A 14027-nucleotide genomic window follows, 5' to 3' on the forward strand; every position below is an offset into this window, starting at 1 on the left:
TTTTGAAAATTTGAATTTAATTAACAGAAATATTTCTCTATCTGTGTTCTACTTCACTCCGACTGGGTGTGATGAGAGCAAAAATACAATAGTATTTTTTTTAACTGACTTACATGTATATGAACATGAATTTCATTAAGTGTGTTGTCTGATATTATGGGAAATTATGGAAAGAAATAAAATTTCACCTGTTTAAAAATGTTAAGTGTTTGCAAAAAATATTAATGAAAAAAACCCGGAATATTAATTTCTCAAAGATAAATGGTACATGTAACGCGGGTTACTTCTGTCCAAAAGGATTACCCCTTCGTTTAGTTTTGCATGAGGTAAAGTGAAGGGAGACGATGACGTTTTCGTATGTCAAGTATGTTTGTACATGTATAATATACATAAATGTGTAAAAACAAATTCAGCGTGAATATCATACTTATGTTTCTGTTGAATGTCAGTGACTAACTTTGAAACCATTTGGAAAACAAAAATTCGTCATGAGTCACGAATGTTAACCCGAGCTGACCTGAAATCGCAACAGTGGGATTAAGTGCTCAAAATAAAATCCGTCAGCGGACGCCATTTTGCTGTAATTAGTCCTGCCTTCATTTGGCTGATGCGAACGCGACCACCAGGTAGCGATGACAGGTCGGTACCATGCATCACCCGAAATACCCCCAAAACACCGACGAAGGGCCGTTAAAATCCGAGAGGCGTTATAAAAGATGTCCGTTTTCGGTCTTTAAGCTATAGGGGCCATTAAATGCACGTTAAAATCAGTAATTGTGCTTCATATTCAAATACATACTTTTATCAGGAGGTATAAAATTGCACAAATTTTAAACGAAATCGGCGCACGAAATGAGGAAATTATCAGGTTATAAAAACACCGTAAGGGGAATACTGCCACACATGGCAAGGGTGCCCGAGTCCAACTTTAATCCGCGTTTCCCTGGCTTTGGTTCAGTATGGAAAGCAAGATAAATCTTAAAACCCCCTCCCCACCCCCATCCTTCATGGAATGTAGAAAAAAATCGCCGGAACTCCATGTAAATTTGTTTTATTGGTTTTTATGTGTGTGCGCTTTTTAATTTAGTTCCTCGACTTTTCCGGAATTACTGCAAACACCGTCAAAAGTCTGGAGTCACAGAGAGTTTTTGTTTGTTTGGGATCTGTAATGATGATTGTTTGACGTGTTGATACATCATTATCACTCCCCTCACCATATCAGCATGAAAAACCCCTTAAACTAACTCCATTTCGTCTGTTGTCCCCGGTTGACCGTTATTGGGGGTGCACGAGTGCGTAATTGTAGGAGAAAGGGTTTACACTGGTTACACTTCCGCAATGCTTATTGGAAACGTTATTCTGAAACACAAAATCTTTTACTGAAACTTGTTACGCATCCGGGGATTAGCGATCGAAAACAGCTCTTTTACAGCCCTGCGCAACAAAATATCCACCCTGGATTACCAGAGATTAAAGCATATCCCAAACTTATACACTTATAAAAGGCCAATATTTTAAATGTCCCATAAAAAGAAGAAAATGAAAAAAAATTATCAAACGGAAAGTTTTTTTATCAAAGCCAAATGAACATAAATTTTGTTGTTGAGGGTGCGTTCGGGGCGCGTGACGGTAGCTTGGTATGTATTGATGGTCGATCGGCTGATTCGGGTAATTTAACACCAAGGGTGTCTGAATTGAGATATCATGGCTGCCTTTGATTAACGCCGCTAGTTACATCTTATTTCCGAAAAGGAAACGAATGGTTAGAAGAAAACGAGGTTACTTGTCTCCTTCATGCGCATTATTTCGCCGCAGTAGACGCTTATTTTACCCAATACCGCAATAATAGTTGTACACGGGAGCTGGACGGGGGAAAAACATCTGCCCTCCATGATAAATCATTAATTTAACTGTCTTGATTCGATTTTCCGACGAATTTCTGCAAAAGACGGTCATCAATTATTTATACAAAACGGTTTGGAGATATAAGTGTTTAATCTAAGACGAGGATGTACCAATTATGGCTCTAATGATCGGGGGACTTTGATTGGTCCTGACGTGCCAAGCAGGTGACGTGAACATGACGGCACGCGCGTTGTTACGGTAGCCTGGAGTACGATATACCACGTGACCGAAGCAGACGATAGCTGAAGTCTGAAATACCGTGACTAAAAGTAACTCAGAATTCCTCACACCCGACACATTACTTCAGGCGAGGTAAGGGGAACACAAGAAAGTCGTGTCCAAGGGCACAGAGAACTTTTTCCACGGTAACTTTTTTTTTCAAGTTATTTTTTTTAACATTTTGATGTGTTTTATTTTTTTTTTTAAAGATAATGACTCCTCAATATTATAATCTTTTTTTTTCATCGAAATTTATTATTTACCGAGACTCATCTATTCTTTTGTGAATTTTAAAGTATCAAAAATTATTTCTTCAAGTTTTACATATCAATTTTTTATTTATTTGTCATTATTTATATTTTAATTTGACGAAATTCCTTCTTTTTTGTGCCGTTTAGAGAAGTATTCGATTCATACTCAAGTTGCTATTTATTTTTTAATTCCAGACATTTTTATTGACTTCGTTATAGAAGAAAATGCCACATACGGGTAAGTACTGTGACCAGTCAGTAAAAGTCTTAGTCTATTGTAATAAACTACAAATATTTCAATTTTAATTTCTTACCTGAATTAACCATCGTTAAACAGATGATATTTTGATCATGTTGATTTAATTCTCAAGGATAACCTCAATTTTTCAAAAAAGGTTGGGGGCGGGGGGTTCGGTAAAGAAAATTAAGTACATCGGTTGAAAAAAAACAAAAAATAAAACAAAAAAACGAATGAATTTATATTTCATATACAGTATCAGATTTTTGTGTAGCTTAGAATTTCGTAGTTAGATGCATCGTACATACTTGAATCCAAGCGAAAATTTATTTTTAAATGAAACTACTGTAGTAACTTCATAGTTTCTTTTAAATCAATTAATCTAACAACGTAATTAACGAGTCAAGTGATAAAAATCATATTTCTGTCGTCAAATATTATTAAAATGATTTGGAAATGATCGATACCGAGATCCCTACGATAAATAGAATGCATTAAAAGATCGATTGATTGATTATCACAATGACCTTTTAAAGGACTTTAAAAAATCGCTTTTCATTATATAAACGTTTACGATAATAAACTATAAATTTGTAACTTTTTAACAAACTCTCTCTCTCTCTCTCTCTCTCTCTCTCTCTCTCTCTCAATTTTATTTCTCCAATTTTTTTAGATACATATTTTAAATGGGTCTTTCAATAGTGAGATAGTCCAAGGCGATCAAATTGAAAATAATGAGAATATTTTGGGTACATTAGCCGAGATGGGGCGAACACTAACGCTGTCATTTAAACATAAAATGATCGACAAACGGCGTTAAATGTAGCTTTAAATGGTAGTTTCTTTGGATGATATCAATTTGTACCTTAACTTCCGTACACCAGGACATTACAGGTAGCCCCATTGTTACGGTCAAGCGTTTATTTCAAACTTTTTAACACCTTCTTCAAATCCCTTCTTTTACACCGTTATCTGAATTTCAAGAATTGCTCTGCTTTTTGTTAATTTCAATTTCACCGAATTCAATTTTTTAAATTAAATTTTGTGAAAAAATTCAGTCCCCATCAAATATTGATAAAACATTGTAGCAAGAAAGATTAGAACTTGCAGTTTTCTATTGTTTATTTAACATGCAGTACGTGTATCTTAGGGGGGGGGGTCTTTTTATAAAGTAAACAATATGTCAATTTGTTATATAATAAGGGTACTTTGGATTATAACAAGACAGAAAACAAATAGAAATATTATACAGTTGAATTATTTCTGACAATCGGCTATTATACCATTAGTAATAAAAAAATTATGAGTAGAAAGTGAAAAAAAAATTAATTATCGAGTTTTTCATTTAATCGCCCGATGTATTCTTGCGAGGTTTATAAAGACATATGACAATTTGATGTTAAATATACATTGAAGACTGATTTGGGAAGAAATAAAAGTTGAGAATTCAAGTCTTATTTAATAATTTAGGAGGAAAACTTTAGATTAACCAATATAATTCTTCTTGTATATAAATTCAGAGCAAAAAGTTCAGGAAAAAAGGAGTGACGAAAGAGCAATATTAATTAGTGTCTACCAGAATTACAACATTTCTAAAATGCATGTCTTTATTATCACAATAACTGTCAAATCACAGATTTAAACATTTGTTAAATCGTGTATACATACACAATATCAGAGAGAAATGAAGAAGAAAAAAAAACGCTGACGAAGAAGCAAAAATGAGAATCCCGTTTAATAACGAATTGATCGATTAATTTGTCAATACAAGACATTAATGATATTTAGTTAATTAATCAATCAGGGCTCCACTCCACTGTTAACTCCCCCGCTGTGTTTCCCTCATTTCCGATACAGAGAGGGATTTCGTCTAAAGAAATGATTTATTCGATATTGGAAAATTTTTCAGTCATGTATATTTGACATTAAATGTACATGGAATATATTTTTAAAAGAGACACGGAATCTGTGATTTTTAAACATCAAATCAAAGTTTGCTGAAACTATAGATTTTTCTTATTACAAATATCTGAAATATTTATTAGATCCAAATTTTTCTTTGTCAAAACACCCCCTTCCAAAAAAATGCTATTACATTACTTACTAACTGAAATAAATGAATAAATAAATAAATAAATATGATAACGAATCGAATATGCAAACAAAAAGAATAACCCTACAAAAAAGCCAAACACTCACAAAATTCTTCTAATTTTAACAATTTAAAATTCAAAATGACCATCAAGGAATATTGGGATTAATTGAAGTTCTGTTAAAAGTTTTGTTTGTTTACTCTTGAAAATATGTACACACATTTCTCGTAGATTTTGCAAGAAATCTATAAAACTGTATAACTCTTTTAAAATAAAAGATGTCCTTGAAAAAGTTTCACAAATGTTGAAATGAATGTTCCTAGACCAAGACACGCCATTTCGCTTTTTGATTAATAATTCTTGCAAAATTAGTAAAAATGCCAATTATCAACAGAATATAAAGAAGGCAATAACATGCAGTTTTTATTAACGAGGCATTTAAAAGCTTTGCTTTTCATCATTTATTTACAAATCTCCCCAAAAATGATATAAAGCATTAAGAAAGAATGGAAAAAAAACAAATGAAAGGGGCTTTTTGTCAGAATTATTGATCCAAGGTGTTAGCTAGAGATCCAATCAAATTGATCTTAACAAGAGGATGTTCTACATTTAAATGAACTGAAATTTTATATTTAAACTTCTTTAGGTACATTCGTTTATATGAATTCTATATGTAGTCTAAATTGTTTGATACCCACTGTTTTGATTCAATAGTAAATAAATTATCAATTACAATGTACATGTAACTAATAGAAAAACATTGATTGGAATTTTTTTCTTCAAACTCATTCCACTGTAAGAAAAAAAGATAGATAGATTCAAGAAAAGCATGCGGAGATCAATTGATAAAACAGTATTTTATTTCACTTTTATTTCATGGTGTGAATATAACAGTAGATTTATTTGAGGAACATAATTTCTGCGAATCGTTGACCAGTATATTGGCATACAATTATTTTTAATAACAATATCTAAAGTTGTGAGCACAGGCAACTGACTTTTTATATATTTTTCGCAAAATAATTTTTTTCCTCTACCTTATATTATACGTAGAGTGAATATATATTCATTTTTTATTTCGAGAAAAGTATACCAATTAACCTAGTAAGAAATCTTTAATAAACATGAACGGGTACAGAAATATTTGTTCAGTATTACGCGTATCCGGTACGTACATGTATGCCTGTACAAAAAACAAAACCCACAAACATTCGTTTCGCACTTTTTTATTATTCATTTTTAAATATTTGCATAGTTTTTGATTTAAATTCATAATTAAATAGGAAGCAAGTCCGATTTTTATACTACATATTCTGATAGATTTAATCAATTCAAAGGGGGTTGTTTTGCTAAGCAGCATAACTTGATTTCTTCAGCTTCTCGACCGCAAAATTCATATCACGCGAGACAAATGGGAATAAGACCCCCAAAAAAATCATTAGAGGATTTTCAACTCAATTTAAGTTTTACCATTAGAAAAAAGTTAACTTTCATCAAAATTTCAACGTCAAATTTAGCTAATTGTTACAGACTGTCTATTCAATATATACTACATTGTAGTAGTAATCACTGAAATACATTGATGTTTGGGAGAATTCTGTTAGTCTTTTTACTGTTTGAGCTGCATATTCATCCGCGTATTTTAAAGGTCTTTTGAAGGTCATCCCAGAAACAATGGAATCTTCTTGATCATGTTGTCTCTTAGATCGAGTTGTTGTCTGTCTCTTGTTAATCAAAGAGAATTTTAAAAGCAGTGATTTGAAGGAAACACGTTCGGTTCTGAGAAGCAATAGTGGGTTCCAGAAATCTGAAATAATGAGAAATTTCCTGTCTAGATATCAGCTGTAGATATCAGAGCTAGATATCCGTGTATCGCGTTTTGAATGCTTGTGCTTTTATTCTGGATGTTTTTTACACCGTGATCTAAACGTGAAAATTAACCCAATGGATTTTTCTGAGTCCCCACAATTGCAGATTTTATTCATTCTCAAGTCGTTTCTTTTGAATCAAAAGGAACTTGTTAATCACTGAGTACCATGTGCACAAAGCATGTTGAAGTTTTGATCTATTTATAACTATTTATATCTATCTATTTATATTTTATGTATAAGCTTACACAAGAAAAAGAAATCTTCCCAATTCCTTCTTTGTTCTCTCATAAGCGTGGAACTTTCATTTCAACTGTTGACTAATAAAAAAAAACAACATAAATTTGATTTCAAAAACCTAACCTAATCTCTTTAAAATAGTTTACAATAATTACATCTAAAATATGTCTATAGTACACTCTCATATGTTTGAAAGATTTTTTTTTTTTGGGGGGGGGGGGGTGCTCTGGCTAAATTTTTACAAAACATTTATTTCTTTGTGCAAAGACAGGTTTTTTTTTCAAGTATTGAAATTCTTCCGAATAGATCTGAAGTTTGAATTCTGCCTATTGATGCATTGTCACTCGCGGCCAATTATTTTAAATTTTTTTCTTTAAAGCAATATCTTCTCCTTTAAAAAAAACTGTTGACGAATTAGATGACACACACTATGCTCTGTATCAAAGATTCGGTAATTTTCAAACGCGAGGATACAGAAGAAAGCCAGAGTTGAAAGAGTTTCTTATCAGTTGAGGGAACAAAAAAACCTCGTATTTTTCTGTGATCACTGAAATTTATACGTCTTCTCGGCCGACAAAAAAAATCAGACTTAAAAATATATAATTTTTTTTCTAATTTTCAATTTAAATGATAAGGTACATTCAAAATATCGACTCATGACCCGAAGAATTGGAATGAATAGCTTTTATAGGACTTCAAATATCACACGGCAATTACATGTAGTTATTCAAAATATGCTTTCAAAAAAGCATAAAAATTGACTACACCTCAGCAACGGTGTAATAACTAGAAAGTTATCGAGTACACCGCTAGAGACCATGGATCCTTTACAGTGGGGTAAGGTGCGTTCGTGCGTCTGTCGCCGGTACAAGTCGTTTGATTATCGAAAACTGCTCAGTTAACTTTCATAATCATGTCCCCAATCTTGATAAGGATGTTAAAGAAACACGTGCTCGGTGAATTTCTAGAAATTGTTGGCCTTTATATGATGACAATCATATTCAAAAGAAATTGTATTTATTTTTTCCGTCTTCTTTTTCTTTGTTAATAGTTAATGGTTCTCCAAATAAGAGCCGCTATGGTTAGATAAGCATGCGCGATGTCGTGACCAACACATGTTGCAATAATTCAATTAGTTTGACAACCGAGAGAGTAACAGCTATTGGCACCACATAATTACTCATAAAATCTATTAGCAAAATTAATAAAAAAAAATTAATAATTTTACCTTGATAATTTAAAGGTATTCCTACGATGCAAATGTTGAATGATCAAAAAGTAGTTCAATTAATATTAAGGGTTTTTTTCCAGTCATCAATGTGTCATTTAAAATTATCATTACGGATATTACAACATAAATTATTTTCATTCATTGATTAGAAGTGTAATTGTAAGGTTACCAATCTAATTGATTTTACTCTAATATTAAAATGAATAATTTTGATTTTATTGATATGATCCAGTTTATGAGTTTTGTTCACTGATGATATCAAATATCAAATACGTAAATGAATTATTTATTGAAAGATATCTATGATACAAAACTTATCAGTTCATAGAAAAGTCAAAAGAAAAGATAAGTAGCATTATTATCATTACTATATTATTTTTCATGGAGATTTGATTCAATGTTTACAAATTATGGAATCTATTGCAAAAACAGTGATGAGAATGAGAGAGAGAGAGAGAGAGAGAGAGAGAGAGAGAGAGAGAGATTTTAATATTTTTTTCCTTCGCTTTTTAAAAAACCAAAAAAAAAAACCAAACATAATCTCTCTGTTTATGTTCTTAATTTGATTTGATTTAACTATAGTTAGGCTATATATATTTAAAACTCTGCGTAATCAAACTTGTATCCCGTGATTACAAAAATATCACCGAAAAATAACCATCAAAAAATTATCATTGCCAAGTCTAAGCAGTGAGCAATACATACTGTACATGTATATGCAATAAATGAGTTATAACAATTCTATTCTCAGGTCAAACTGGGGTCAACCAGCTGGGAGGAGTCTTTGTGAACGGTCGCCCCCTCCCAGAACACGTCAGACGTCGCATTGTGGAGCTCGCTCACATGGGGGTAAGGCCGTGCGACATTTCCCGCCAACTTCTCGTGTCACATGGCTGTGTCAGCAAAATTTTGACGAGATACTACGAGACTGGCTCTATCAAACCCGGATCTATTGGCGGAAGTAAGCCCAAGGTAACTTCCGATGTTGATAGAAAATAGAAGGGAGGATGAAAATTTAAAAATAAATCTTATCTTTATAATTTTGTTAATTTAAGGATGTGATCAATGACATATTACATACATGTATTAAAATCTTAAATCCAGATACAGGCATAATGACTGATTTTTTTTTTCACCATCAGCAAGTTGCAACACCCTACATCATTAAACGCATACTGGACATAAAGCGTCAACATCCGGGCAGCTTTGCTTGGGAGATTAGAGACCAGCTTCTGACGCTTGGAATTTGCGACGAACAGAATATTCCAAGTGTCAGCTCCATTAATAGGATCCTGAGGAATTCTGGGACATTTGCATTAGGATATAATGCGGAAGACCTTTTGGGTTACCAGTCTATGTTCGGTCGCTACCAAGGAGTTCCAAGCATAGCGCCACCGCCTTGCCCAGAAGCAAACGGGTTTTCATTGGCTGTTCCAGGTTTATCTTATCCGAAACTTGTGGAACAAATCAACGATGATCGGAAAGACAGCGAGCAAAGCGATGACTGTGAAAGGGAAACAGAAGGGAAAGGTAAAAGAAATAATATATTACTAGTAATACATCCTTAAGTTGGAGAAACGGTCTGTCATCTTTTATCATCGGACAACTACGGTCTCGCATAATACACTTACTGACCCTGTGCTAACTCTCCCCCCCCCTTTTATGAATATTCATTACTATGAATACACAAATGAGATAGCGAAGTTTATTGGTTTTAAGGGCAGGAAAACGACGATTATTTTATGAAAACATGCATTTGATAAAAGATTTATACTAGTACGTAAGTATTGATTCACAGTATTGGTGAGATATTCTTGTCAAAAGCATAAAGCAGCCAATTTAACTAGATATGAATTATTCATGAGCACGAGAAAATAAGCGAATTTTGTCCATTGACATTATCTTAAGCAAATGTATGTCTTGTTGCTGGTTGGAGGTTTTTGATGTTGGCGGCTAGTGGGCCCTTCCCCCCCCCTTTTTTTTTTGCTACCCACGAAGACATTTTAAAATACAGTATGTGTCTATATTAAATTAAGTTAAAGAACAAGAGATGTCTCTGTAAAGAAAAGGAATATTCTTATATTCTTTATAAACCGAGAATAAGATACGAAGTTCTTTCATACTGAAACATTAGCAATTATATGAGCTGCAAATTTCATGCTGAAATTTTTTGTAGCGAAAAGTTAATGTTATTTTCTTCTAAAATGACAAAATACCATTGTTCTTAAGTTTCTGTTAGCCTTATTTTTGTGGGAAAAAAACGTTTAGAAGCCTTAATTGAAGCAAAATTGAATTACTGTCGTCCTGTACAAAAATTGATCTGCTATATATTCCTTAGAAGAGAAATCTTTCTTCAGACAAAAATTAATGATTTTTACAAATCTTATTTATCATACAAGTTTAAGTTACATGCAGACTTATCACCCCAGAAGGTTTTTGCAGCAAAATAAAATTTTAAAAATACAGCTCATATTGCTTTAAATCTTTGAAATATTTTATACCTGTTTTATTCAATGTAAATTAAGTATAATTACGTGATGTGTCGATATTTTTAAATGGTGTACGCACTTTAATAAGAGGGTACTGGGTTGCATGTTAAGTGAGTGTGGTGCTCGTGACCATTTTTAGACTGTATAAATCTCTTTAAGGTTGAATAACACATCTTCACAAAATGGCTGACCTCTGATCGAAACGACATCTCGTTTTATTTCAAGTATTTTATCGACGAAAACATGTAACTTACTCCACAGCCGAGTGGATAAAGTGTCGGGCCGTGATCCGTACATGTACATCCGAGTTCGAGTCCTGCAGGGTTGTAACGTACTGAATTGAATTTTATTAGATATTCATTTTTTATCCCAAAATTGCTTTTTTGCTTATTTGACACATGTACAGTTTATTTATCATTATATCTGTCATAATCAAATAATTTACCCGTTAATTTGAGTGACTTTTCCAGGTGTGATATTCCACCTTAAAAAGAAGAACTCTGTATAAATATAAAGGAAAACATCCAAATCTTAATCTGAATATATTTATGAATTTTTTTTCTTTACTAACTAATACTTTATAGCTAAAGAAATCATTTCTAAAAAAAAAAATAAGGTAGATCTAATGGTTAAACTGTTGACCACCCAGCCTCCTTAAGGAGATGGCGGACAAGTTTTAACTGTCCAAGCAAAATTCAGGCAGAGCTTTGCACATGCTGTGTCTTGGATTTCAATTGATTTTAGTGTTTCACTTCATTTTAACATGATTGTAATATATGTAAAAGAAAAAGTTCATTAATAGTATGCCTAACTAGGCAGAAAATGTTTATACATTAAAAGTAGTGGTCACATTATAGTGTATAGTATTTGAATACTAGTAAATGTTTTCTTTGAGGGCATCAACCGTCTTAGCTCTTGCTACATATTTGAAAGATGAACAAAAACCTTTGTAACTTGACCCATTTTCCCAGGTGGGTATGACCTTGGGGGTAAATAAAAGGAGGGATTACCATTTCATTTTTATGGTTCTCTTTTTATTATATCAGATGCAAAAGAATCTGAAAAATTAATGTACCGTCATTTCTTTAAAAGTATTTTTTCACTTTTTTGGTAACATCTGTTTCAAACTCGAATTGATTGACCAAAGGAAATCAGATCGTAACAAATTCACTGACAAAAGTTAAGATTTTGAATTTAATCCAGGTAATGGAATTTTGCCCATTAAACTTTAAACCGTTTGGGGACAATTCCTTCTTGGGGTAAAAAAAAATCCCGATTAATTATTGTTAAAAATATTATCATAACTGCTCCTTTAAAGTTATTGAAAGAAACATCAAAAGAGACATTTTTTCTTTAGATCGTTAGAAATTCGTTTCGCTACGATTATTAGGCATATCGTGGAGGCACGAGGGCCGCTTAACTCCTGCCAGTTTTACCATACTCATCTTTGATGTTCTCACATCACACGGTACGCATTGCACCGCCATAAAAAAGGGGCCCCTTACATCATACCAAATAAGACTTTAGTTCAGGAGTCAAATCAAAGAAATGCAATGGCCAATTATCTCGTCGCACGCCATTAAAGCGGGCGCGTTACGGTGATTAAATGTTTATCATACACTGATGAGGGGATAAGCAATTACTAGCGCGACTGTGTGAAATCATTACATCAAAAGGCCCTCCGCATCAGGAGCTTTGCTGTTTTGCATGATTACGGCATTCAATTTTTGGCATATTAAATTTTTTTTCACAATTATTTTTATCCTGAAAGAAGAGTTATAGTTCGCTGATCATCTTAAACTGTTTACCGGGCTAAATCAAGCGAAGGTGTGTTTTTTTCTTTCAAATAATATTTTTATTATGAAAATGATTTATGAATTCTGACGCGTCATTTTCCCATCTACACCATGAAATTATACATAGATTTGGAGTGTAATTCAAACGTAATATTCCTGCATTGCGTACTCGTCCACCTCATAAAATCGAATTAATTAAGCTTTAAAATGAGGTTCACGGAGACAGTTTTATAGAAGCTCTAGTGCAAACGATTACTAATGAATGTGTTTTGCTGAGGTGTAATCGGAAAATTACTGACAAAACATCATGTACATCCCTCGCTAATAATCCTGTAGAAGTTTATTTTTTAAAAAGCGTTGCGATTATCTTAATTTTATTCATTTGCACCTAGTCCTAGTATCTTTTTTCCAATTAATCAAAGAATTCTGGATCTTAAAAAAAACCCAATGATCAACTATTCTTAATCATGTTTTGAAAGAAAAAATTGTCCGGAAAATGCCAAGTACTAGTAATTTAGGAACAAAATCATTATATGCACAAAAAGTAGATATTCATCACTGGTTTTATGGAATACGTATTTTGGACCTATTACATTGCATGATTACGAATTAGCATTCAATTTAATAAGACTGCAACGTTTATTTTCATTGATCATATTTGAATATTTGCCAATAAAACTTGAGCCTAAATAATTCAAACGTTCTCATGTCTAATCTCATCAAGATTGTTATCAATATTTCTTACGTGGCTTGTAAGACGAGTTCTGATTGGTTAACAAGTCTGGTTTGAATTTCTATTAACCCTTGACGAGAACAATAAAATGACGTCACGCCTAAGGTTTCACAGTGGAGCACAACCCGGGGTAAAACCACAAATACCCATGGTTAAACATGGATAACCAATTATATTTTTACTCTAACAAATATTTAATTCAAAATTGCAGGTTCTTCCAAACACAATGAAAGGCAAAAATCAAACAAAGATGACGATGATGAATTCAAGATAGAGGAAAGATTCCCAAGTCTCGCGGGAAAAATCAGGTCCGTGAATTCCGCGAACATCAGAAACAGAACAAGTCCACAGCATTGTGCAAACGACATCTATGATAATGCAACTACTGAAAATGTCGATGGGAATAAAAACCCTGTAGAAAAAACTGACGACAGCCCAAATGAAACTTTTCTGAAACACAGAAGTCGCCACGACACTTATTTCTCAACTTGTTTAACAAACATTAGCTCCAAAGCTGCACGTGAACACTCGCCCAGTGCTTTATATTCCTCGTTTTACCATCCTTACGCGAGATTTGGCGCGACATCACGTGGTCATGACGTCACACCTTACGTCATCCCTCGATTGTGTATGTTACCGGATGGACTATCGGCGTTCTCAAACTCTTTGTTAACCCACACAGATTCAAAGGCATCGACCTACAGCCGATCTTTTGATTCTCATCTGTTACAGAGTTCCCTACACATGAAGTAGAGCTTTCCTGTATAATTATACATGTACATTGTGTTTGTGATGATGTGTATAGAGCTAGGTACATGTACTTTATGTAGTACATGTAAAGCCCAGATCGAAATGTCTGATAATAGTTGTTAGAAATAAATTCAAGAACATGTCCAAGCCTTTGTCATTGCTTTTTAGCTCACCTGAGCTGAAAACTCAGGTGAGTTTTTCTGTTCGAAGTCCG

General features: G+C 33.2%; 1 protein-coding gene across 1 annotated transcript; it reads left to right on the plus strand.

Annotated features, from left to right (window-relative positions):
• Positions 1-1703: 1703 nt before the first annotated feature.
• LOC105342795 (paired box protein Pax-8) lies at positions 1704-13967 on the plus strand. The gene is made up of 5 exons (XM_011449850.4): positions 1704-2270; positions 2571-2613; positions 8797-9017; positions 9188-9575; positions 13275-13967. Exons 2-5 carry the CDS (start codon positions 2601-2603, stop codon positions 13814-13816), a joined length of 1164 nt encoding a protein of 387 aa, XP_011448152.3. The 5' UTR covers positions 1704-2270; positions 2571-2600; the 3' UTR covers positions 13817-13967.
• The last annotated feature ends 60 nt before the right edge of the window (positions 13968-14027 follow it).

This window comes from Magallana gigas, chromosome 4 (assembly GCF_963853765.1).
Source record: "Magallana gigas chromosome 4, xbMagGiga1.1, whole genome shotgun sequence".
Classification (NCBI taxonomy): domain Eukaryota; kingdom Metazoa; phylum Mollusca; class Bivalvia; order Ostreida; family Ostreidae; genus Magallana; species Magallana gigas.